The sequence below is a fragment of the Thermobia domestica genome, chromosome 4 (genome assembly GCF_964235325.1).
Source record: "Thermobia domestica chromosome 4, izTheDome1.hap1.1, whole genome shotgun sequence".
NCBI classification, from domain to species: domain Eukaryota; kingdom Metazoa; phylum Arthropoda; class Insecta; order Zygentoma; family Lepismatidae; genus Thermobia; species Thermobia domestica.
This window is the reverse complement of record NC_137457.1, coordinates 319,198,000-319,224,905: the sequence shown is the minus strand read 5'-3', so window position 1 is coordinate 319,224,905 and position 26,906 is coordinate 319,198,000. Positions and strand designations below refer to the sequence as shown.

Here is a 26,906-nt window from a genome sequence, read left to right as displayed (position 1 = left end):
AAATCTACAACCCCGACACGAAATCAACCAGTTATGTATGCAAAATTCGTGGATTCACACTCAATTATACTGCAAGTAAAAAGTTAAATTTCAATAGTCTGGAACAAATGATCATAAATCAATCGAGTGAAAAAGTCCCCATTAGCACGCCGCACAAAATTTACAGAACCCACGATCATCATCTTGTCACAAAACCTGAAGAAAAGAAGTACAGTTTCAACTATAAAAAACGCCGATTAATACCAGACACATACGAGACATTGCCCTATGGGTATAAAAAAGCCAGAACAGAATAACAGCCATATTTTTCCCTAATTCCACCAACATCACTTCCCAAAGACGGGGCAAAGAATCAACGCAACACGGGACATGCTTCAACGAGGCCACAGCGGAGACAAAACTCAGATGACATCACCTTGCAGAAACCAGTGGAAAAAAAAAAGGAATTCAGGTACGTCACATTTGCTTTTCTTTTTCTCACCTCACTCTCTCTCTTGATCATTTAGTTCGATGTTAATAATCTGTTTTTCTTCTTTCACAGGAAACAAATAAATATTACCATGCACATTCATATGTTTTTATTTTCTCTTTACAGAATTTGTACCCGTCACGGACACGTCTTCCTTTGAAGAAAAAAGAATTCTGTATTCTATTTCACATGCTAAAAATAAATGTACAAAAACATGATTCTGTGTTTTTATTTCACATCCTAAAATCAAATTCTTTTCATGTACTGCGATTTCAATTTCTTTTTTCTGAATCAGTTTACCGATAAAATAAAAAATGTTTTATGAAAAAATCAAACTAAATTTTTGTTTCAGAACTTTTTTTTTCGTGTACGAAATAAAAAAATGTGTACAAAATAAAATTCTGTTTCAGAAAAAAATTTTTATGTACGAAAAAAAACTGATTCAGAAAATTTTTGTGTACGAAAAAATGTTTTCAGAAAAATTTTTTGTGTACGAAAACAAAATTCTGTTTCAGAAATTTTTTGTGTACAAAACAAAAACTGTTTCAGAAAAATTTTTTATGTACAAACAAAATTCTGTTTCAGAAAAAAATTTTATGTACAAACAAAATTCTGTTTCAGAAAAATTTTTGTGTACAAAACAAAAAAATCAGTTTTCGTCACGAAACTGCTCCGACTAAATGAATCGATTCATTCTGATAGTGTTGGCAACACTGGAAAATTTCGGTAAGTATCGCTCAGGCACTGAGTTACAGCGAACACAACTAGATTCGAACCAACAACCTTACATGTCTGATTCATCTCTAAATACAGCCAACTAAACAATAAGATTGTGTGTATACGCCAATGCTTAGCACTGAGTCAGCAAAGGTTTTTTCTTCAAGGTCAAAGTTGCACACGAAGTAAAAAGATGACAACACAGATCTTCTATCTTTCTATATGAAACATAAACCTAGTGTAAACTGTTCGCACTGAAATGTGTAATGTAACATAATCTGTCTAAATCTGCTCGTCTTCTTTTCATACGTGAAACTGTTCGTACTAAATGGAGTACGGCGGCTCAGCGCTTGTCTGTAACGTGTGAGGTTTCTGCTTCAATCCACAATGAAGTAAGTTCATGTTTCCTCCTATCATTTCTCATAATCTTTTCAAGGGGACGTTAAACTCAACATTTCCTGAAACTAACACAAAAAAAATCGAACTCAGGACCATGACATAGTAATCAACAAACTGAACTTCTCAACGGAGTACGGTGACTCAGCTCTTATGTCTGATGTCTCTGCTTCAATTCGCAAGCAAGTTCATGTTTTCTCATTTCATCATTTCTCATCATTATCGTTTCAAGAGGGACGTTAAATTTTTCTAACACTAGCACCAAGAATTGAACTCGTGACCATTGCAAGGTATCCATGTCCACCCCTGAAGCGGAACAAAATGGATCACAAAGTACTTATCAAATTTAAGGGAATAATTTTTAAAATACGCCTCCATATAACGTAATAAGGCTCCAAAGGGAACGATAACTCCCAAAAGTAAACCATTGTACTCTATTATACAACAAAAATGTCTCGTGAAAGATAATAGGATAAGTTAAAAAAGTCCAAATTTTAATATTTTTTATATTCATCAAAGAGTACAAGGTCCTATACGCCCCCCCTTCCCCAACTCCTGATGTAAATCAATGTGATCTTATGTGTCCTGAGTGATCTCTGCCCCCTGAGTAAACATAAGCAAAATTTTCAATAGGTAATGCAATCCCGGGCCAAAACATCTCTAACTCATTCACTATGGTCCATGTGGGGGGTCCCAAAAGTGAAATAAGGTCACCCCGACATCAAACAATCACATTACCTCAATCCAAATACCTCTACTTCATTCGCACTAATAAGGGACGTGGTGGCTCAGTGGTAGAGCGTTCACCTCTGCTGTATGGGGTCCCTGGTTCAAACCCCGCGAAAAATAGTTTTGTGGTGGACAACATTATGCTCCAATTTTCTCCCACACTTTCATTCCTTTCTCATCGTCACCGTCTCCTTTAGCCTAATCGTGGGACGTAAAAATAAAGATTTTCCATTTGCACCAGTGTTAGTCCATCTCATCAAAGGGATAACAATCCGAACCGCATGAGCTCCTTCCGGGAATCAAACCCTGGTCTCCCACTTTAAAGGCGCATACGCTAACCGGTTAGCCACAAAGGAACTCCAAAGTTTTCGAGTTTCATATTAATACTAATTTATACTATTACTGGGGTCTACTAATTCATAATGTAATAGGTCATCCAGAAAGAGATCAAACCTTGTTTTGGTAATTTTATACCCATAAAAGGGAACGAAACAAGCCATCATAAGCTCCAAGCTAAAAATCACAGTTCAGTGACGTCAAACGAACATATTAGCTCGAACCAACTACCTCTAATTCATTCATACCAGTAGAGGTGCGGTGGCTCAGTGGTAGAGCGTTCACCTCTGCTGTATGGGCCTTTAGCCTAACCGGCATAATCGTGGGACGTAAAACTAAAGATTTCATTTGCACCCGTGTTAGTCCATCTCATCAAAGATATAACAATCTCCAAATTTTATGCCATAAAAGGGAACGAAAGCATTCGTAAACCTGTATTATTTCATAACATAATGAATCATCAAAATCATATTTTTAGTAATTTTAAAGAATCATCATGACCTCTGATCCAATATTCCCAATTCAATGACGTCATAGCCTGGCCAAGGTACCTCTGATTCATTCGTACCAGCGTGCATGGCCCCTGAATAAGCATAAGCAAAATTTCAATAGGTGACGTAATCCCGGGCCAAAGCATCCCTAATTAATTCACTATGGTGCATGGGGACCCAAATTGGATTATTAAGAGTGCGGCAGAGTGCCGCGATTACTACTATGTACTTCTATGGCTCGGTTCAATTGCTTAGTTAAACTCGTGTATGTCTTGTGAGTTAACACCAGGCAACAAGGCTCTGAATGTAAGGACTATCAGTGAATGTTTCCTACAGCATATTGTCCAACACGATTGTGCTTCCACTGTTCCATCCAATTTGTAAGTTTCACTCGTGTGTGCCTCATGAGTTGACACCAAATAGCATGACTCTGATTGTAAGGACTATCAGGGAATACTTCTTGCATTATACTGTCCCATATCATTGTACTTCTATGGCTCGATTCAATTCCTTAATTGAACTCGTATATGTCTCATGAGTTGACAGCGGGCAACAAGACTCTGAATGTAAGGACTATCAGTGAATGTTTCCTACATCATATTGTCCCATATGATTGTGCTTCCACGGCTCCATCCAATTTGTAAGTTTAACTCGTGTGTGCCTCATGAGTTGGCAGCAGATAGCAAGACTGATTGTAAGGACTATCAGGGAATACTTCCTTCATTATACTGTCCCATATCATTGTACTTCTATGGCTCGGTTTAATTTGCTTAGTTGAACTCGTGTATGTCTCATGAGTTGACACCGGGCAACAAGACTCTGAATGTAAGGACTATCAGTGAATGTTTCCTACATCATATTGTCCCATATGATTGTGCTTCCACGGCTCCATCCAATTTCTAAATTTAACTCGTGTGTGCCTCATGAGTTGACAGCAGATAGCAAGACTGATTGTTACGACTATCAGGGAATACTTCCTGCATTACACTGACCCATACCGTTGTACTTCTACGGCTCGGTTCAATTCCTTAGTTGAACTAGTGTGTCACATGACTTGACACCGGGCAACAAGACTCTGAATGTAAGGACTATCAGTGAATGTTTCCTACATCATATTCTCCCATATGATTGTGCTTCCACGGCTCCATTCAATTTGTAAGTTTAACTCGTGTGTGCCTCATGAGTTGACAGCAGATAGCAAGACTGATTGTAAGGACTACCAGGGAATACTTCCTGCATTATACTGTCCCATATCATTGTACTTCTATGGCTCGGTTCAATTCCTTAGTTGAACTCGTGTAATGTCTCATGAGTTGACACCGGGCAACAAGACTCTGAATGTAAGGACTATCAGTGAATGTTTCCTACATCATATTGTCAATACGATTGTGTTTGCACGGCTCCATTTAGTTTGTATGTTTCACTCGTGTGTTCCTCATGAGTTGACAGCAGATAGCAAGACTCTGATTGTAAGGACTATCAGGGAATACTTCCTGCATTATACTGTCCCATATCATTGTACTTGTATGGCTCGGTTCAATTCCTTAGTTGAACTCGTGTATGTCTCATGAGTTGACACCGGGCAACAAGACTCTGAACGTAAGAACTATCAGTGAATGTTTCCTACGTCATATTGTCCAATACGATTGTGTTTGCACGGCTCCTTCCAGTTTGTATGTTTCACTCGTGTGTTCCTCATGAGTTGACAGCAGGTAGCAAAACTCTGATTGTAAGGACTATCAGGGAATACTTCCTGCATTATACTGTCCCATGCCGTTTTACTTCTACGGCTCGATTCAATTCCTTAGTTGAACTAGTGTGTCACATGAGTTGACACCGGGCAACAAGACGCTGAATGTAAGGACTATCAGTGAATGTTTCCTACATCATATTCGCCCATATAATTGTGCTTCCACGGCTCCATCCAATTTGTAAGTTTAACTCGTGTGTGCCTCATGAGTTCACAGCAGATATCAAAACTCTGATTGTAAGGACTATCACGGAATACTTCCTGAATTATACTGTCCCATACCGTTGTACTTCTACGGCTCGGTTCAATTGCTTAGTTGAACTAGTGTGTCAAATGAGTTGACACCGGGCAACAAGACGCTGAGTGTAAGGAGTATCAGTGAATGTTTCCTACATCATATTCGCCCATATAATTGTGCTTCCAGGGCTCTATCCAATTTGTAAGTTTAACTCGTGTGTGCCTCATGAGTTGACAGCAGATAGCAAGACTGATTGTAAGGACTATCAGGGAATACTTCCTGCATTACACTGACCCATATCATTGTACTTCTATGGCTCGGTTCAATTGCTTATTTGAACCTGTGTGTGTCTCATGAGTTGACACCGGGCAACAAGACTCTGAATGTAAGGACTATCAGTGAATGTTTCCTACATCATATTCTCCCATATAATTTTGCTTCCACGGCTCCATTCAATTTTTAAGTTTAACTCGTGTGTGCCTCATGAGTTGACAGCAGATAGCAAGACTGATTGTAAGGACTATCAGGGAATACTTCCTGCATTATACTGTCCCATATCATTGTAATTCTATGGCTCGGTTCAATTGCTTAGTTGAACTCGTGTATGTCTCATGAGTTGACACCGGGCAACAAGACTCTGAATGTAAGGACTATCAGTGAATGTTTCCTTCATCATATTGTCCAATACGATTGTGTTTACACGGCTTCTTCCAATTTTTATGTTTCACTCGTGTGTTCCTCATTAGTTGACAGCAGATGGCAAGACTCTGATTGTAAGGACTATCGGGGAATACTTCCTGCATTATACTGTCCCATACCATATGTACTTCTATGGCTGGGTTCAATTGCTTAATTAAACTCGTGTATGTCTCGTGAGTTAACACCGGGCAACAAGACTCTGAATGTAAGGACTATCAGTGAATGTTTCCTACAGCATATTGTCCAACACGATTGTGCTTCCACGGCTCCATCCAATTTGTAAGTTACACTCGTGTGTGCCTCATGAGTTGACACCAAATAGCATGACTCTGATTGTAAGGACTATCAGGGAATACTTCCTTCATTATACTGTCCCATATCATTGTACATCTATGGCTCGGTTCAATTCCTTAGTTGAACTCGTGTATGTCTCATGAGTTGACACCGGGCAACAAGACTCTGAATGTAAGAACTATCAGTGAATGTTTCCTACATCATATTGTTCCATACGATTGTGCTTCCACGGCTCCATCCTATTTGTAAGTTTGACTCGTGTGTGCCTCATGAGTTGACACCAAATAGCAAGACTAATTTAAGGACTATCAGGGAATACTTCCTGCATTATACTGTCCCATATCATTGTACTTCTATGGCTCGGTTCAATTCCTTAGTTGAACTCGTGTATGTCTCATGAGTTGACACCGGGCAACAAGACTCTGAATGTAAGGACTATCAGTGAATGTTTCCTACATCCTATTGTCCAATACAATTGTGTTTGCGCGGCTCCTTCCAATTTGTAAGTTTCACTCGTGTGTTCCTCATGAGTTGACAGCAGATAGCAAGACTGATTGTAAGGACTATCAGGGAATACTTCCTTCATTACACTGTCCCATGTCATTGTACTTCTATGGCTCGGTTCAATTGCTTACAAGGGACATCACCCAATTGTCCGGCTCCGATTTCAATGACATTTTTCTAGCCTTTAGAGGACATATATGTATTATTTGTGATGACAGAAATTTTTGCCATGGTGCATGTTTTCTATTTTTTATAATTTTTAAGAGTTGTGAGGTTGTTATTAGACATTACTGCAGAAGTCCCTTACTAACCTTTGTAAACGTAGCGTTAACGAAAGAACAACATGCAGATACATATAAGGCCTAGGGGGAAGTTGTATGGTAGGTATGACCTTGACCGCAGCCATCTTGAAATCCGCCATTTTGAATTAAGGTGAAGTTATTTAAATAGGAATAGGGTAATATGATACATAATTTCGGGCTAGAATTTAATCAGGAAGACAATGGTCAAGCTAGTTTTGAGATACACCAGTTTGGGGAAAAGTTACAGGCATTTAATTCTTCACTTACTACGTGCGAAAGTCCCTTACCTCCGCTTCTAACCCGCGTATTAATGATAATAAGTGGATAAAAGCTTCGGTAATACATATTATGCCTAGAGGAAAGTGATACGGTAAGGGTATTCTTGACGGCAACCATCTTGAAATCCGCCATTTTGAATTAAAGTTAAGTTTGAAAAATGAAAACCATAGAATGTGACATCTCATTTAAATAGCAAATTTTCCCAAAAAGGCAATGGTATGCTTATTTTGTTCTATAATTAACCAGTGTGAATTTAGGACTGCTTCTAATGAGCACCAAACGTCCAATATTCTATCTTTCAATTTGGCAACAGTCCTAATTTTCACCGCATGTTTTAAGATTACAACAGGCACTTTGCAGTTGTTTCTATGGCTCGTGTTTTCTAAATTTATTACATTTTTTAAGAGTTGTGATTTGTCAGTTCTTGAATAGTGTTGGGATAAAAATCCAGCAATCTTTCTGAATTTTGAAGACTTGTCATGTAATTATTTATTTCCTATACCTGCCCTTCAAAAATTCCTTTACTGACATAAATCATCGCACAACAAAACAACTCCAACTTTGCATTCAGGTAATACCGAAGACGTAGCTTGTGTAGTAGATGAGACGAAAAATCAAATGAAAATTCACTTTAAAAAGGAAAACGAAATATGATTGTTGTGTAAATCAAGGGTCTTTTGTTTTGTTTTAAATTTATTTCTTTATTGTTTATTTATTTATTTATTTTCTATGGCAATTTTTAGCTAGTCAGACAAAAAGTCATTCGTTTTCTAGCGATTGTTGTCGATGATTGTAAAATTTATAATCAGTATTGATCGGGCATTCAATTAAGTTACACCTCTTTATAAACAAGTTACCTGTTTTCATATTATGTTCATGGTACAAACAATGTTGTGGGAACAGTCATATAATGCCTCTTTGATATTTTCTAGCATTGCTGCTGTTTCTTAAATGTTGTATTTATTAAAAGAATATTTTATTGTTTGTCGTTTGCGCAACATGTAGGTTACATTTCCTGATTATTTTGTGTTCGTATAACACCAATTTGTTATAATTTCATTTGTATTTCTTTACGTCACATAGGTCCATAGGTTCTTCATGTATTCTCGTTTACCGGTAAAATAAATAATTACATTGCAAATCTTCAAAATTCAGAAAGATTGCTGGATGCTTATCCCAACACTATTCACGAACTGACAAATCGCAACTCTTAAAAAATGTAATCAATTTAGAAAACATGAACCATGGCAAGAATTGCAAAGTGCCAGTTGTAATCTTAAAACATGCGGTGAAAATTAGGAGTATTGCCAATTTGAAAGATCGAATAATGAACATTTGGTGCTCATTAGAAGCAGTCCTAAATTCACACTGGTTAATTATAGAACAAAAATAAGCATACCATTGCCTTTTTGGGAAAATTTGCTATTTAAATGAGATGTCACATTCTATGGTTTTCATTTTTCAAACTTAACTTTAATTTAAAATGGCGGATTTCAAGATGGTTGCCGTCAAGAATACCCTTACCGTATCACTTCCCTCTAGGCATAATATGTATTACCGAAGCTTTTATCCACTTATTATCATTAATACGTGGGTTAGAAGCGGAGGTAATGGACTTTCGCACGTAGTAAGTGAAGAATTAAATGCCTGTAACTTTTCCCCAAATGAGTATATCTCAAAACTAGCTTTACCATTGTCTTCCTGATTAAACTCTAGCCCGAAATTATGTATCATATTACCCTATTCCTATTTAAAAAACTTGACCTTAATTCAAAATGGCGGATTTCAAGATGGTTGCGGCCAAGGTCATACCTACCATACAACTTTCCCCTAGGCCTTATATGTATCTACATGTTGTTCTTTCGTTAACGCTACGTTTACAAAGGTTAGTAAGGGACTTCTGCAGTGATGTCTAATAACCACATCACAACTCTTAAAAATTATAAAAAATAGAAAACATGCACCATGGCAAAAATTTCTGTCATCACAAATAATACATATATGTCCTCTATCAGCTAGAAAAATTTCATTGAAATCAGAGCCGGACAATTGGGTGATGTCCCTTGTTAGTTAAACTCGTGTATGTCTCATGAGTTGACACCGGGCAACAAGACTCTGAATGTAAGGACTATCAGTGAATGTTTCCTACAGCATATTGTCCCATACGATTGTGCTTCCACGGTTCCATCCAATTTGTAAGTTTCACTTGTGTGTGCCTCATGAGTTGACACCAAATAGCAAGACTGATTCTAAGAACTATCAGGGAATTCTTCCTGTATTATACTGTCCCATATCATTGTACTTCTATGGCTCGGTTCAATTCCTTAGTTGAACTCGTGTATGTCTCATGAGTTGACACCGGGTAACAAGACTCTGAATGTAAGGACTATCAGTGAATGTTTCCTACATCATATTGTCCAATACGATTGTGCTTCCACGGCTCCATCCAATTTGTAAGTTTAACTCGTGTGTGCCTCATGAGTTGACAGCAGATAGCAAGACTCTGATTGTAAGGACTATCAGGGAATACTTTCTGCATTATACTGTCCCATATCATTGTACTTCTATGGCTCGGTACAATTGCTTAGTTGAACTCGTGTATATTTCATGAGTTGACACCGGGCAACAAGACTCTGAATGTAAGGACTATCAGTGAATGTTTCCAACATCATATTGTCCCATACGATTGTGCTTCCACGGCTCCTTCCAATTTGTAAGTTTAACTCGTGTGTGCCTCATGAGTTGACAGCAGATAGCAAGACTGATTGTAAGGACTATCAGGGAATACTTCCTGCATTATACTGTCCCATACCGTTGTACTTCTACGGCTCGGTTCAATTCCTTAGTTGAACTAGTGTGTCACATGAGTTGACACCGGGCAACAAGACTCTGAATGTAAGGACTATCAGTGAATGTTTCCTACATCATATTGTCCCATACGATTGTGCTTCCACGGTTCCATCCAATTTGTAAGTTTAACTCGTGTGTGCCTCATGAGTTGACACCAGATAGCAAGACTCTGATTGTAAGGACTATCAGGGAATACTTCCTGCTTTATACTGTCCCATACCATATGTACTTCTATGGCTCGGTTCAATTGCTTAGTTGAACTAGTGTGTCTCATGAGTTGACACCGGGAAACAAGACTCTGAATGTAGGAACTATCAGGGAATGATTCATACAACATATTGTCACCTTTGATGAAAAATTGAGTTGCTATGACAATGTATACAGGCACGGCAGTGACTAGATCTTGATCAAAACCCTGGTTGGTTTCTAAAGCACACACGCACACACACACACACACGCGCAATAAAACTTCCCAAATTTATAGTTTCATAGAACAAAAGGTATTGGAGATTGACATTTATTTGTCCAAAAATGAAGTGGTATTGAAAACAGTTTCTAATTATTCTGTTCTCTTCTGTATTAAATTTACATAGCAGTTGGCAATACAGTTATTGTAAATATTACCCAATGAAACCACACACTTTTTGATCGGCTGTAGCGCTTTCACTTGAGGAACAAGAGGACGGTGTCAGCTCCCCTCTCCAGACGTATTCATTCGTCATTATTCTTTGACCAGGAGCTCATCGTGGGTACTCAGTCGAAATGTTTTTCATGAGACATCAGTTCTGTGATTACAGTGCAAGGAACTTTTTGTTTAAAATTTGGTATTCCACGTACTTAAAAAAAGGAATCTTGCACTGGTTTCAGTGTAGTAAAATATCGAGCCTGTGAGATGGTCTATTTTCCAGTCCACAGAATGTTCTGCAAGGAAGCATACTGCAGCTTTTGGGATTCCTGTGGAGAGTGTGAAAACGCAAATCAAACAAAGTAATTACAAAGTGTTTTTAATACCATCTTCTATTTTTCAGTATACAACTTTACATCTGGAATGGTTTTCGTTTTATTCGCCTTTCAAATATGGGAGTTTTTTTCGGTCACAATGCTTATGTCTAACAAATTAAAATTGGTATGCTGTTTGTCGTAAAACTAGAACGTAAGTTGTGCGTTGATATCACGGAAACCAATACGGAATGTGGCCTTTAAGGGTTAGAGCCTTTCGAGGCCATGGTAGGGTTGATCAGTCATATCTTTCTCTATCTAGCAGAAATAGTCACTGGGGTTCGTTAGAGTAATGAGTTGCATGGAATAGAGCTCAACTTTTTCCTAAAGCCTCCAGAAATGTTCTAAATACATCTTGGACTTATGTTACACGATATTTACAGTTTTTGCAATTTTTTACCCATGAAAGAGAACGAGATGCATTTCTGAAACTTAATTCGTTAATTTCCAAAATTTAAAGGGGTTGTTCCTAGATCTTCTCCCGAAATTTAGGATGTGGTTCTAGGTACCCCTGCCAAATTTTAGAGTGGTAGTCCTACGCAGCCCTAGATCACTGATCCCAGGACAGGAATTATGGGTTCTGAGGAAGGAGCCTTAAGCTGATTGCAACGCAATGTAAAATTTGGGAACCAATTGTAAGCGTTATTTTGATTATTGGTAACTAAAACGCATATTTTGCGTTGCTTTGACGCAAACTAGCACGAAATGAGACACTGGATCATGCTTTACTTTCACATTTCAATACTGTTAAATTTTAGTGTAAATAAGAGATTAAAAGTACCTTCTATAATGTTTCTTTCCTGATGAATTAGAAAACGATCGATCGGTGTTAGGTATTCCAATCCCGGTGGGCAATTGGGGATTCTATGCGGAGCAGGCATCCAACCTCCGCCTGTAAAATAAAACAAACTTAAACGTAATAAACAGTTTCTGCATTATCAGTACTGAGAGTTCCAAAAGTTCAAACAATTTAACACAATTGACTTTACAAAATTAATGAGGAGATAACGGTAACAATGGATCTTTATTCAAGCTATAAAATTAACACGTTTTCGTTGTGTGAAAATTAGGAGAAAAATATATAAAATATCATGTTCCTTGAGTTCTATCACCAAGTACAAAGTAGAAGTGTTTTGGTCTTTGCTGCGTTTAAATTTGAATGTGAGTTTATGAATTTGCGTTCGTATCCAACAGGAAGGTCTCTGAACCATGACGGGGGCTTCTTCGCGCAGCTGGCCCTGAGCGCAAATACATCAGTAATGGTAAGCCTTTCTGCTGTTGGCCAAGCCAGTCCTCCGCTTACGTTCGACATGTGACATAACAATTAGCAAATTGGCGAAACTTTTATAAACATTATTTCATATTACCAAATGTCCCTCACGTATTACTATGGACAAAATTTTGCATTCGTCCTGATGCTGTACTCAATTGATATCTTATTGATACGGTATTAATATCATAAAGAACCAATCTAACTCCCTTTTCGTTCTTATCTAGGTCAGATATCAAAAATCACCGACACATACCATGTCCCTAGCCTTAACAGACTCTAAGATATAGATATAATTTTATAATAATTCCTATCACAATTACGCGCACTTCAACGTCAGATTTGCTAAAAGATCGTAACATACTGTTGCAAAGGTATGGAAATAATCACTCATTACGGAAGAGAGATTAGCTATTAGAATTTTGTTCGATCACTTCATAACTCATCACAGGAATGTTTTATCTGTTTTGAAACTTGCTACGAGCTCGTTTTCTAGAGCAAATTGCTTTATAAAGAGGCAGCCAACAATATGATTGATATACTGGAAGCTAAGTATATTAAAAGAATTACTACGCAGATAGAATATAGGCTAAAATGTCGATCAGACACTCTTATTTTTGGAAATAACTGAGGAGAATATTGGAGAAATGTGTTATCTGCGAAACGTGGGCACACAACAACTGCACTGGAAGCTCGAAGAATGTTTACATTTGTAATATTTAAAAATAGGCATTACAGAGAAAACTGATAAAAAATAGTTCTTAGTGACACTTTCAATATATTTTAATGTATCTTTCCCTTCATTGGTACAATGAATTTTCAATTACTCTGTAATGAACTTTTTAATGCGTTTTCCCATTATAATATTTTTAATGGTTTGTTATGAATAAAATATTACTTGTATAAAAACTTATCATGCATATTTCTAAAGTGGTTATTTTATATATTTCTAGAAGGGACTAATACGGTATAGCCAATACAATTCTATATTTTTCTATTTCACTACAATATGACTTGATTTCAATTTTTAAAAACACTTTTTTAACCTGTTTAGACTGTTTTGAATTTTAACATTTGGTCTATTAAATGTTATAGTTAAAATTATTACTACACCAAAGGCATGAGCTAATAATTAGACTAGAGGACAGAATATTTAAAACTAGATCAACAATATCATTATTTTAATTGCCTTTATAAACTCAATTCAATAGGAGAGCCAATTGAATTAGTGGCGTGTACAACGTACATACATGCATATGTATGTAATACGTACTTGTCGGTTCCAACATTACTGTCCCTGGAGGTGGTGCAAAATATCCTGATTGAATAGGTGGATTAGTACCAGCTGAAAAGAAAGATAATATTAGTCGTTATGTTTTTAATTAAATTTATCAAGAATAGTACGCCACCATTTCTCTAAAAAATTAATTCTCTAAAAAAAAACTTAGTCATACGGTACTTCAACGTAATAAATATTTTCTATATTATGTGTAGGCCTACTGGGTTGGAAGCTGGAAAAGGTAATTCCAGAAGTTCAAAGAATATAACAGAATTAACTTTGCAAAATTAATGAGGGGGTAAATGTAACAAGGGTTTTTGACTAACCTATAAAAATCAACACATTTTCTCTGTGTAAAAATTTATGGAAAACAGATGCAATATACCTTGTTCCTTGAATTTTATTACCAAGTGCAAATCAAAAATATTTCGGTCTTTGCTGCGTTTAAATTTGAATGTGACTTTTTTGCGATTACTTTCTTATGCAACAGCAAGGTTATGAAGAATTAACATGTGCTCTCTGAACCATGACGGGGGCTTAGGTTGCCATCCGTCCCGGAACTGAGATCTATGTCCCGGCGTCCCGAAAAATATTTCCCGAGACGCTTAAATGTCCCGAATTTAGCGAAGAAGAAAGGAAGGCAATATTATAGTTTGCTTTTTCACAGAATTAGGTATATAATTATGTTCTTCAATTTCGGAGTATGACAATTCGAAAGTTGATAAAAACAAAATACTTGAATACATAAAACTTGGATTTAATTAAGTTCACGAGTTAACTACTTTTGACATTGAACGAAGCATTCGCTTTATTGCACCAGGACAAACGGGTTTACTGCTCAACAGTGGCGTAACTAAGGACTTGGGGCCACCCCGCAGACAACGTGGAATGGGACCCCTTCTCTACGTCCTACATCACGATTTGGGGCCCCGTGATGGCTTCGGACCCCCCAGGGGTGTAGCCAGCAGGTTTGTGTAGGGGGGCCGTCGTTTTTGAGGGGGGGCAGCTACAATGTACAAAGCAAAAAAATGTGTTGCTGCTAGTGTTTTTGAGGCCTGAAAGAAAGGAAAATTTTGGTTTCCTTCTGGAAAACTAAAAACACTATTCTAGCTTATTATTATTATTATTATTATTATTATTATTATTATTATTATTATTATTATTATTATTATTATTATCCATAAATTATATTCAAGATAGTTTTTATTATGCTTAATCAAGAACTACTGCCCGGAACCAAACGCTATACTTTTGTGCATAACTATAAAGGTAACCAAGAAAGTTCTGTCCCTTTTCGTGGAGGTCTGTGTTCAATTGGACTTCACACCGTGAGTTGAATGCGAGTGGAGATAAGGCGAACGTCAGTTGTTGGTGTGGGTATATCCAACGTACTACCTGGTTGTGGCAATTCAGACACACTGTGAACTTACGTAAAGACAGAGGGAACATGGGACATCCACAGAGCGTCATAAGAGCATGTGTGCTGAACGAGTTCAAATGGAGGTCAAACGCCGCTGTAGCGAGACAGAAGATATGCCAGGCCTTTGGTGAGGGTGTCGTGACGACGCGGACATTGCAGCGATGGTTTAACAAGTTTAAGGACGATGACGAAACACCCGAAAACACCACGTGCCAGAAGACCAACACATGTACAAAGAGGAACTGGGACTACAATTCAGTGTGTGGAGAAACCATTCGGCAGCACATCCATCAACTTGCGAAGCACTACAAGTTGGGTCGATGGGTCTCTCATATTTTGACTCCGGGCCAGAAGGCAACGCGGCAGTCGCCTGTGTTTATTTACTGTTTCGGAGCCATTTCTGGACAGGGCGTTGACATGTGATAAAAAGTGGGTCCTATACGAAGCTCTACGTCGCCGTCATCATTGGTTAGCATCCCATGAACCGATTTTAAAACAGACGAAACCAGCACTGTACCAGAAGAAGGTCCTTCTGTGTGTTTGGTGCATCATGCATCGGAAACTGCTACCAGCTGGTCAGAGTATCAATGCAACTGTGTAGTGTCAGCAGTTGAGCTGTGCTCAAGAAAAAACTCAAAACTCTGGAGCCATCACTTCTGAATTGCTGAATTCTCGTTTATGGGAGAACGCTAAGTCCCACGTGACTAGTATGATTCAGAACACCATTTTTCGCCTTGGATGGGAAACAATATTGCAACCACTATATTCCCCGGGTATTGCACCGTCCGATTATCACCTGTTCCATTCTTTGGACAATCACGTTAGCGGACGCCAGTTCAAATTCCTAGTAAAAGTCCAAAATGCACCTGATACTTTCTTCGTTTCACGGGCCACCAAGTTCTACCGTGAAGGATTCCATGGCCTTCCAGAACGTTTTCAGAAGGTCGTCGATGCTGATGGGGACTATCCTATCGATGTTCGAAGGTGGTGGGTGAAAAAGCAACAAAACTTTTCTTGGTTACCTTTATATTTAAATTTAAGACCTTGTATACAGAACCTATCTACATAAGATTGATTTCCTTTGAAATTTCACTTAATTTCTTTACATTTTCCTGACAAAAATGTTTATTTATTATTCCTGACTAAAAAAACATAATTATTTTATTACACTGAGTAGAAATAAAAGAGAGAGCGAATGAGATCCAAATTGAATAAAAGCATTGTTTCTCACCAAATTTTCCATCCTCTATGTCTTTTAAAACACTTGTTAAAGCATATAAAATATACTATACTTACAAATCAGTTTAGTACCTTTGTTTTAAGGCTGTATTTGTAGTACCTTGTTAAAACGTTTGTCGTCAAACTGTCAAATATAAATCGCAGCAAATTGTGTAATCTGCTGTCACAAAAAAAAAAAAAAAAATCCTATTTTTCGATCGGTATGGAAAAGCCATATTTCTCCATACTCTTTTACCATAAATTATTAATTGTCAATAAACTTTGTTACTTTTACATGAATGAAGCGAGATAATTTTACTATGATGTTTTAAAAGCTGGTCATTTGGGGGGGCCAGGAAACCATTTGGGGGGGGGGGCCGGCCCCGATGGCCCCCCCTTGCCTACACCCCTGGACTCCCTGCAATGCGGGTCTGCTGGGCCCTTATTTACGACTCTGCTGCTCAATCTTATCGTTATCTTGAGTACTCTGTTTCAATCTGCATCTTGCTTCAGAAATATTTTAATCAATAATTCCATACCGATATTTTTAATAATTTTTCGCTGACCATTCAATAGGAAAAATATATTGTTTTAATTAATAATACTAAACAGACAACAATGGGAAAATGTTGGATTATTATGAACCACATATTGGGTGATATCAATAAAAATAAGTAACTACTCCTGAGAAGTCCTGCTCGAGAATCGGAGTAACTACACCTGGAGTAATCTCCTCCCTCAATTTCGTATCAATAAAACAAGCCACTACTCAGGTCTAGTCTGCTCCAGATTTATGAACGTTTACTCGCGCTTCCTCTGCACGTAGCACTGAATCGTATCAATAAAAGAAGTAGTTACTCATTTCTCCCACCCTGTGTTGCCACAATTGGTACAATTGTACCAGATTCAGGCCTTTTTGTCATTCATCGGCCCGTTGGTACCACGCTGGCATTTTCAGCCCCTTTTGTGAAAAAGTTGGTACAATTCTACCCAATTCAGCACCATTTAACAAATATTGTCACATTTTCAAAGTTCACATTACTCATACTAGAAATGCTGGTGAACATTCATTCTGTGACGTTGCACCGCATAACACTACAAACTTCATGTGGGAAATTCGTAATTCGAAATATACCGGGAAAGAAATGACGCTAGATGGGCGCATCCGCGCCGCGCAGGAAGGAGACGAGAAAGAAGCAGTATGGTGGAAATTTTAGCTTGGATTAAAAAAAAAAAAAAAAGTGCACACACGTTGAATCAAGTGTTGCATATTATGAAAAAGACAAGCGGGTGCTGAAGTAAGTCTATAATTTATGTGTCGTTGAAAAGATTATGCAACATCAAAACAATAATAGCACCAGTACCGTACCGTGGAAATCAGCTCCTGACATATGACTGAGGTCGATAGACCAGCCGCAAAGCGCCACTATGGTTGGCGCAAAGCATAATAAAATTTTTACAAATAAATCTTTTTTTTCTTTATTTTGGGCACTTTTTCTTACTTTTTCCTTCAATTATATATATATATATATATATATATATATATATATATATATATATATATATATATATATATATCTTTTCTTTTTTCCTTCCGAATTTTGCGTCCCTTACTTCGGCGCCTGGGACCGCCCTCCCCTCCCAACGGCATGGTACAGCACAAGAAAATACATTGACGCAGTTGTCGGCTTACCGGGCTAAGTTGTTTACTAGTGATGCCATATTGACGAATATAAAAGTACCCGAACATCTCTGCATTTTAGAGATCTATATCGACGCATTGTAACAAACTTTATGTATAGGCCTAAAGTTAGATCAGGGAAGATCATACGTGGGCAAAAATATTTACTTTTTAACAAAAAAATGAATTCAGCCCTTTTTGTTTAAATTTGGTACTATTTTTCAGCCCACTCCAGAGCTAGGACTGTGGCAACACTGCTCCCATCCGTCGCGCCATCATTTCGTTGTTTTTAATCTATGGCGTAATATCCTATTAAAGTAAACGCCGTGGGACGGTAGAGACTTGCACGGGCCGAATTTTTCGGCCCGAGCCCAATCCAGCCCGAACGTACCTAGGCCCGGCCCAGCCCGGGCCCGAAAAGTTTTGAAGATTTTCGGCCCGAGCCCGGCCCGGCCCGATAAGTTTTTTAAAATTCTTGGCCCAAGCCCGGCCCGGGCCCGATAAATTTTAAAAGTTTTTGGCCCGACCCCAGCCCGATAATTTGTTTAAAAAATTAGCTCGAGCCCCAATCTTTCTCAAAATTTAGTACTACATTTGACCTAACTTCAGAAACATTTTCTAAACTCTGGTTCACAACCTGACGCTTGACTCCCGAATGGTACCTTTGCCTCCTGGAACTTTGCCTGTCATCGAGAGAACAAAAACTCCATTCCCTGTAACAAAAATCTAACTTAATTGATTTTTAGCATAAAGTGAAGATGGCAATATTGTTTAGCGACAGGCAAAACTATCACACCCCTTGTCATATTTTGAGTTCAGTGAAGGTCAAGGTCAGAGCTCAATTTACCGCGCAATGCCTGCAATCCTCTATAGTGAAAGTGGAGCCGCTGAGCAACACAAACTGTAAATAGCTATTGCATTCTTTGTAACATTTTTCACGCACACACTTCTTCAACGTTTGTCTTTATTCCAATTATCGTTTAACGAAAGTCAATAATTATAATTATAATTATTAAAGAATTTCAATTGATCGGCCCCAGCCCAGCCCGACCTGAAGAGAAATCAGTGTCGGCCAGCCCAAGCCCGGCCCGGCCCAAAGAAATAACAGTGTCGGCCCGCCCAAGCCCGGCCCGGCCCAAAGAAATAACATAGTCGGCCCGCCCAAGCCCGGACCGTGCAGGTCTCTATGGGACGGGCAAGTAGCAACGACAGTTTCAATCAAATTGCATTTGTGGATATTGTAAAAGTTTCCAGTGGTACTTTCAAAGCCACAGCTACCAGAAAGTAAACGAAGGAAAGCCGAAACTTTGAGGGTAATTACAGTGAAATGCAACGAAATATCAAATACATCTACGACTGAGACACAAATCCAAAAGAGAATCTTTAATATTCGAGCGAGAATAAAACAAAATTAAAAAAGAAGGAAAATAAAAAACGGGAAATAAGAAAATAATATTGAAACCATGGGGATGAACCTATTGGAGCTGATGGATGTTGATTCAAATCCAGCAATATCAAGCTTAACACGACAAGCGCATATCACGTGTTGTCCAAGGTCTTTGTACATTGTTTGGCTTTAAGAACGAAATCAGACACTTGGCTCCTTTGTTCCTTTAAAAAACAAAGTCCAGCCACTTACTTCATAAAGCACGTCCATCTAATTGCGTTTTCAACACCACACGTGCCTCCTTTCGCCTTGACATAAACAAATATATTCTCATGTATACATCCTTCCTATCAACGGTGAGTTGACTTGATTTTGAGTTTAACGTCCTTTTCAGTAGCGTGCCTATATGAGACGAAACGCACTGATTAACGTGGAATCCGAACCCCATGAGCTTCCGCCGGGAATCGAACGCGAGTCTCCTATGCCAAAGGCATGTACGCTGACCGCTTAGCCACGAATGAGCTCTTCCTATTAACGTATTCGTCTCCAAAATACTAGGTTTCTTTATTGCCACGTGTGTATAGTCAAGTGCTCCGATAGCACCCGGAAATGTATATTGTTCTTGCCACTCTGCCTTTGCTATTTGCATATTACGCACACTTCCGGAAACAATCAATTTTCAGATATTGCAATAACCGCATACATTACATTTGTAGTAGTCATAGATACATTACTTTGAGCAACACCAGATTCCCTAACCTTCCGACCTGGAATCCCGGATCACTCACGTAACGCAAGAAAACCCGTATATTTTCGTCATTACGTAGTGCACCATTCCGAATTTCGGTTGATTTTCCTATATATATATATAGAAAAGCGCTAACCACTCTACATTTTTTTTTTCATAAGCCTATAATGCTTTTTGTAATCTCTATTTCCAACATTTCTATGCAGTTTATTAGTTTTTTTACGTAGCAAAACAATCATATACTCTGTCATATTTCGCACGGAGTCACCTATTGAGCTTGCTATATAAATTTGGAGAAGTTACAAGCATCACAGAGGAGTCTTTGATTTTTATTGATATCAAACGCGAAATAGTTACTCGGCTCGAGAAAAGAGGTGTGGTTTCTCCAGAAGGGCGGGGCTTCTCCGAGGTCAGCCGAGACGACTAGTGCTCAGTTCTCTTTTTATTGATACCAATGCGAGTATCTACTTCAAAATTGGGCGTAATGAGTAACTTCTCCGTTTTATTGATATCACCCATTATGTGTCTTACCTCAAGAGAGACATACACATCCTTTATAAATAACTGCTATCACAATTACGCACGCATATCAATGTGGAATTTGCAGAAGACTGTAACTTAACAGTTCTTCGTACACAAAAGTATACACTGACCAATTTCTAGTTTTTAGCTTAAGTAGTTTATCCTAGGCGTTGATCAGTATATCAGTGAAGACTTCTTTTATATAGGCTGGTGGAAGTTGAGAAAACTTTATACATGTCTTGTCTGAGGTTGGTATCTGAAGTTGAAAACGGTCAAAAATAATGAGCGAATGCAAGCTGGAAATTTCCTCATACTGAGGGATTTTGCGTGAACATTATTTATAGGGGCGAAAAGTACTATGAGTCTCTGAGGCCAGGCCTAGCCTATTTTCTACTGTATATTTTCTTAATCTTTGGTTTCTTGTAAAATAAAATCAATATTTCAACATTTCACATCTTCTTTGACCTTTGCAGACGGGACCAGGAGGAAGAGAAGAATCATTTCCTTTCGGATCACAAAAGTATGTTCCGAAAATAAAAATAAAAATACCTTACCTTGGCTGAGAAGTTAAGAGAGAATGGACATATTTGAGCCCAAGAAATCATTGACCTCGTCAAAAATAAAACACGTGACTTCTCATCCCCTATTTTGAATCATTCACTACCGTTCCCAAAGGATAAACTACACCAGGAATCCTTCCGCAATTGGCATTAAAAAAAAAGTTATGATAGCTCGTTTCCTTAATCTACAAGGGGGGTAAAAAAAAGAAAGAAAGCGGGGGTAAAAATACAGATTTTCCTTTGTTGATTTGTTTTTATTCAGATGAAAAATATTTGAGGAAAAAATGTTAACAGAAGAGGATGGAAAACGATAGAAAAGACTTGTAGCGTGACTAGCTCACAGCAATCTCTGATGTTTGATCAATTATAGCCATTCAGAAGATTTGCTCGTGTTAGACGTGTTTAGGATGTCGAAATAAGGATTTATTTTGCAAATTGCAAACTGTCGTAAAACGTTTTTTTTTTAAAAAAAAAAAAAAGTGGTTAAAGTGGAAGAAAGACAATTGTGTTAATTTCGGTTAGAAAAATGTGTAAAGCAAATAAAGGGGGGAAAACACAAAAGAATATAAACAAATTATTAACTCAGAGAAAGACTCGAGAAACATTTTAGAAACATTACTAGAACGTAAAAAGGACAGTAGTGGTGTTAATTTTGGCGAAGAAAATGAACATAAACAGCAATCGGAAAACAACGAAGAAACGATATGTAAAACAGCCAGTTCTTCAGACTAAGATGTAAGTATTATTATTATTATTATTATTATTATTATTATTATTATTATTATTATTATTATTATTATTATTATTATTATTATTATTATTATTATTATTAAAAGTAAACATTCTGGCGCAAAAACGCATATATATAAGGATAAACCAAAAAGTAAGGTGAAATTGCCTGTCAAACCCATAGTATTGTGTGTAGCTAATTAATTCTTTTCCATGTTACAGGTAATCTGGTAATAGAAGTGTGACGGCTTTTACAACATTCTATGTCCACCCGTCTGGTGCTGAGAGCAACTCAAAGATGGCGCAACGACTGGAACATTACACCAAGGAGGATGTGCGCGGTGTCATTCGTTTTTTCTGGGTCAAGGAAACAAAATCATGTGATATACATCGAGAATTGGTGCAGGTCTACGGAGATAGTGTTATGTCGCTGAAACAAGTGTACGTGTGGTGTAACGCATTTGCAAGTGGTAGGAGTACTGTCACAGATGATGGCAGAAGTGGCAGACCATCAACGTCCATCACCGACACGAATGTGGCTGTCGTCGATGCCATGATTCGTGAAGACAGAAGAGTGCGGTTGCAGGACATTGCCAATGAATTGAATATCTCGTATGGTTCCGTAAGCGGTATCGTCCATGACCAACTGGGCTTCACAAAAGTGTGTGCGCGCTGGGTACCCAAGCTTCTGAGTAACGAACACAAAAACCAGCGAATGGGCATTTCCCTGAGCCACCTCACACGTTATGCCGACGAAGGAAATTGATTCCTTCATCGCATCATAACGGGCGATGAAACTCCGATACCTCTATGGACACCTGAATCCAAACGTCAGAGCATGACATGGAAACATCCATCGTCACCACAGGCCAAGAAATGCAAGACAATAGCATCTGCCCAGAAAACATTGGCTACTGTCTTTTGGGACCGTCTCGGTGTTATTCATGTTGAATTTCTGGATTTGATACGACCATTAATGCAGACACCTACTGCCAAACCCTGGACAGGCTGAAAGCAGCCATACGGCAGAAACGGCGGGGGGCACTCCGAGAGGGCGTGTTGTTACTGCATGATAACGCACGTCCACATACAGCCGAACGAACCCGTACACACCTCCGCGGGTTCAAGTGGGAAATTCTCGATCACCCTCCATATGCCCCTGATTTAGCCCCGTCGGATTACCATTTGTTCGGTCCCCTGAAGCAACATCTCCGTGGGCAGCGTTTCCAGACACTGACAGAGGCACAACAGGCTACACGTACCTGCTTAGGAAATCTGGAACCACATTTCTTTGAACAGGGCATGGATGATTTGGTGCCACGGTGGAATAAATGTTTAGACAACTACGGTTCCTTCTTCGAATAATAGTGTGATACCATACTTCAAACATAGTAAAGCTTCATCGACGTATCTCTGTACGCTTTTCTGTAAATCAACAATTCACCTTACTTTTTGATTTACCCTTGTATATAGTACATGAACTGACATAAAAAAACGAGTACTTTCGTTGACCTGGAAAGTTGAAATTTGACTTGATTGTAGTTTTTCGGAATTAACTCAGAAAAACTAACAAAAGTGAATATTTTTAATTTTTAGGGAGTCTAAAGGGGAGATAAAGAAATGCCCCACGTTATTTAAATAAACTTTTATTGGGGGGACATATAATCTCATGTTTTAGCTACTTGGGAGTGAAATAAAAACTTGAAATTCGGCATGTCTGTACGTTTTCCATAAAATTATTTAACAAAATCACTAGAAATAAAAATTTCTAATTTAAGTGGAGTTTTCTGGCCATTGAAAAATCGTTTCAATATTATTTATATGGGACATCCTTACACCCCAAAATTATAGGGCACTTTTTGTAGGGCTACAATAATTAAATTTGGTATGATTGTAGCTTTTCGGGACTAACCTACAGAAAACATACCAAAAGTGAATATATTAAAATTTAACGGGGTCTGAAGATGAAGGGGGGGGGGGATGAAGAAATTCTCCATGTTATTTAAATTGACCTTTTTTGGACCTATAATCTCATATTTTAGGCACATGGAATTGGAATGAAAACTTGAAATTCGGTATGTTTGTACGTTTTTGTTAGCGTTATACAAGTAAATCACTAAAAATAAAAATTTTTCAAATTTCGAGTGCTCTTATGGGGAACTGAAAAATCTTTCCCAAGTTATTTATATGGGACACTCCAAAATGTTTTTAGCTTTTAATGAGTCTAAAGGGGATGAAGAAATTCGCATGTTATTTAAATGGGCATTTTCTTGGGATATAAAATTTTATCTTTTAGGTAGTTAAAGTAGGAAAAGAAATTTGAAATTCGGTAGAATTGCGGATTTAAGAAGTGATTAGCCGTAGGCCGAGCAAACGCGGGGGTAAGGGGCTGAAGCCCCTAGCTGACCAAATTCAAAAAATATATTAAGAGAAACGTACGAAATTCACTCTTGATGCAAAGGCTGATAGATGCGAGGCCGTAGGGCGGGCAAACACGGGGTCTGGGTCCATAGCCTCCAGCTAGCCAAAGGCTACTTTATATTATAAAATTGAAATGTTTGGGACTCTTAATCCTTTGAACCACCCGACCGATCTCGAACAAATTATCAACATTGATGAGGTTTGGGCCTGGATTGGGTTCTATTTATTTATTTTCACGGTAGAACATAAGGAAGGGGGAGATATATGAAAATAAATAAAACTTAATAACTTTTGCACCACCCAGCCGATCTCGATCAAATTTACAAGATAGAGAGGTTCGGGCCTGGTAGGGTTTTTTTAATTACTTTTGGTGGAGGAGCATGGGGGAGAGGGAGGCGTGGGAGATTGATAAAAATCAATATATATATAATGAGAGAGAGAGAGAGAGAGGCGGATCCAGGATATGATCAAGGGAGGGGCTAAAGCATATTTTGCCGTTTTATCCAGTGTAAAGCAGGATTGAAGCCCATTTTATCCAGTGTATACCTGAGCGTTAAGGGGGGCTATAACCCCTATAGCTCCCTTAGATCCGCCACTATATATATATATATATAGACATATATATATATATAGACATATCTTAAAATAAAAGTGACTAGGTTTATGACTCAACAACTCTTGAACCACCCAACCGATCTCGATCAAATTTTCAACATAGATAAGGTTCGGGCCTAGGAAGATTTTTGTCATTTTACCTCGATGGTGGTAGAGGATGAGAAGGGATATATAAAAAATGAAAATGAAAGTAACATTTTTTGAGATTTCCCCACTCTTGAACAACCCTAATGATCTCGATTACCGAAGATGAGGTTCAGATCTGGGATGATTTGTATCAGATCACTTTGACAGTGCAACGTATAAAAAGAGAAGAGGGAGAGACATTTAAAAATGATCGAAAATGACCAATATCAATGTCAATGTCGAGTCCATAGTTTTCGGGGTCACTGAGTTGAACAGTGACACTTCCGATCCCATTTACATTTAAATTCAGCTCAACAACTTTGGGGAGGGAGAGAAACTAAAATGACAAAAAAAAACGACCAACATTAGTATCGAATCCATAGTTTTAGGAGTCTCTGAGATGAACAGTGACACTTCCGATGCTGTCTAAATCCAAATTCAGCCACGCAACATGAGGGAGGAGTGAGAAAGACATATAACAATGCTCGAAAATGACCGATATCAGAAAGCGCTTTAGTAATAATAAAAAATGACTGACTAACGGAAGATATTACTATTTTTTTTTCTTAATTTTACCTAGTCAAGTGGGGTTATAGCTGACACTAACTCACTTTATATATATTGAATTCATTGAAAACAAGGCAATGTCCGTGCCTCATCATGTCAAATGGGTTCTCAAGGTGACCTGTGACCTTGATCTGACAGTGACCTCTGATTATGATACTTGATTGACGCATATTTGGTCGGCTTGCGACATAGAATCAATCATACGATACAGCTTTTTCTTTGTTATCACTCAATTTACGTTTTTTCAGGCTCTTTCAGAATTTGCCGTTGCAATCCCATAAGAAAAAATCCAAATTTGACCTTTAACCCTATATTTTTTCAATCTTTAGTACAAGTGACATGTTTCTATGGCGAAACAAAACTTATGTCCTTCGTCTAAAGTTACACCAAATTGCACGGCTTTACCTCATACCACTTTTGCACAGTGAACAAATGAATTTGACAAACGAATTAATCAACCCTCTGTATATATATATATATATATATATATATATATATATATATATAATGTGTGTGTGTATCAACACTAAGGCCCCCCCAAAACAAAAATCCTGGCTACGCTTCTGGTCAACAGTGAAAATGCTTCGGAGATAAAACTAACCAACTCTTACTAATTTTAGGGTGGTGATAGCGAATATGAAATTAGTTTTTGAAGATTGGTTCGGATTTTAAAGAAATACTTTATCACCCGATGTGATCTGCTGGGCAAATTAAGGGTTCGTGGCAAAAGTTATTTCAACAAACTTCCATTGTTTGACGGTTAGTTTCATTGCTATCCTCAGGAACATACGCAGGAGTGGGTCCTGCGGGTCTTGACACCCCGACTTATTTGTAAATTTAGTCTAATTTCAGGTGCAGTTTTACAAATTTTAATATAATTTAGCTTCAAATTGTATTTGGACCTGCGAAAAGCTTAGGACCCCTCCCGAAATAAATTCCTGCGTAGTCTCTGGCTATCCATCTTGCTTGCACTTCATCGCTAACAAAGAAATATCAACCACTTCACGGTTTAGTTTGTATTGACGAGTTTGCCACAGAAAACATGTTGTGTAACGTTCTTTTGTAGTTACAATTTGCCATCTCGGACGTCGTCGTGGTGAGATACTGGGTGGGTAGGTGAGTGTTGCTGTTATTATTTATTATTATTATTATTATTATTATTATTATTATTATTATTATTATTATTATTTATTGTTCTTTGACTAAGCAGAAACATGTCGCGTAAATGTGTTTGCAGCGCAGAGCAAATTGTTGTTTTTAACGAAGTGAATCGAAAAGTGGAATTTCGCTCCTATCATAAAGAAAGCCTA

General features: G+C 38.0%; 1 protein-coding gene across 1 annotated transcript in view; it reads right to left on the bottom strand.

Moving 5' to 3' along the window:
- LOC145683557 (phospholipid scramblase 2-like) overlaps window positions 1–26,906 on the bottom strand; it is a 149,547-nt gene that overhangs the window by 104,520 nt on the left and 18,121 nt on the right. Inside the window, exons 3-4 of the mRNA XM_081754906.1 lie at window positions 13,597–13,668; window positions 11,835–11,945 (exon numbers count right to left, since the gene is read on the bottom strand). Coding sequence (XP_081611032.1) covers window positions 11,835–11,945; window positions 13,597–13,668 — 183 coding nt within the window. The remainder of the gene's footprint in view (window positions 1–11,834; window positions 11,946–13,596; window positions 13,669–26,906) is intronic.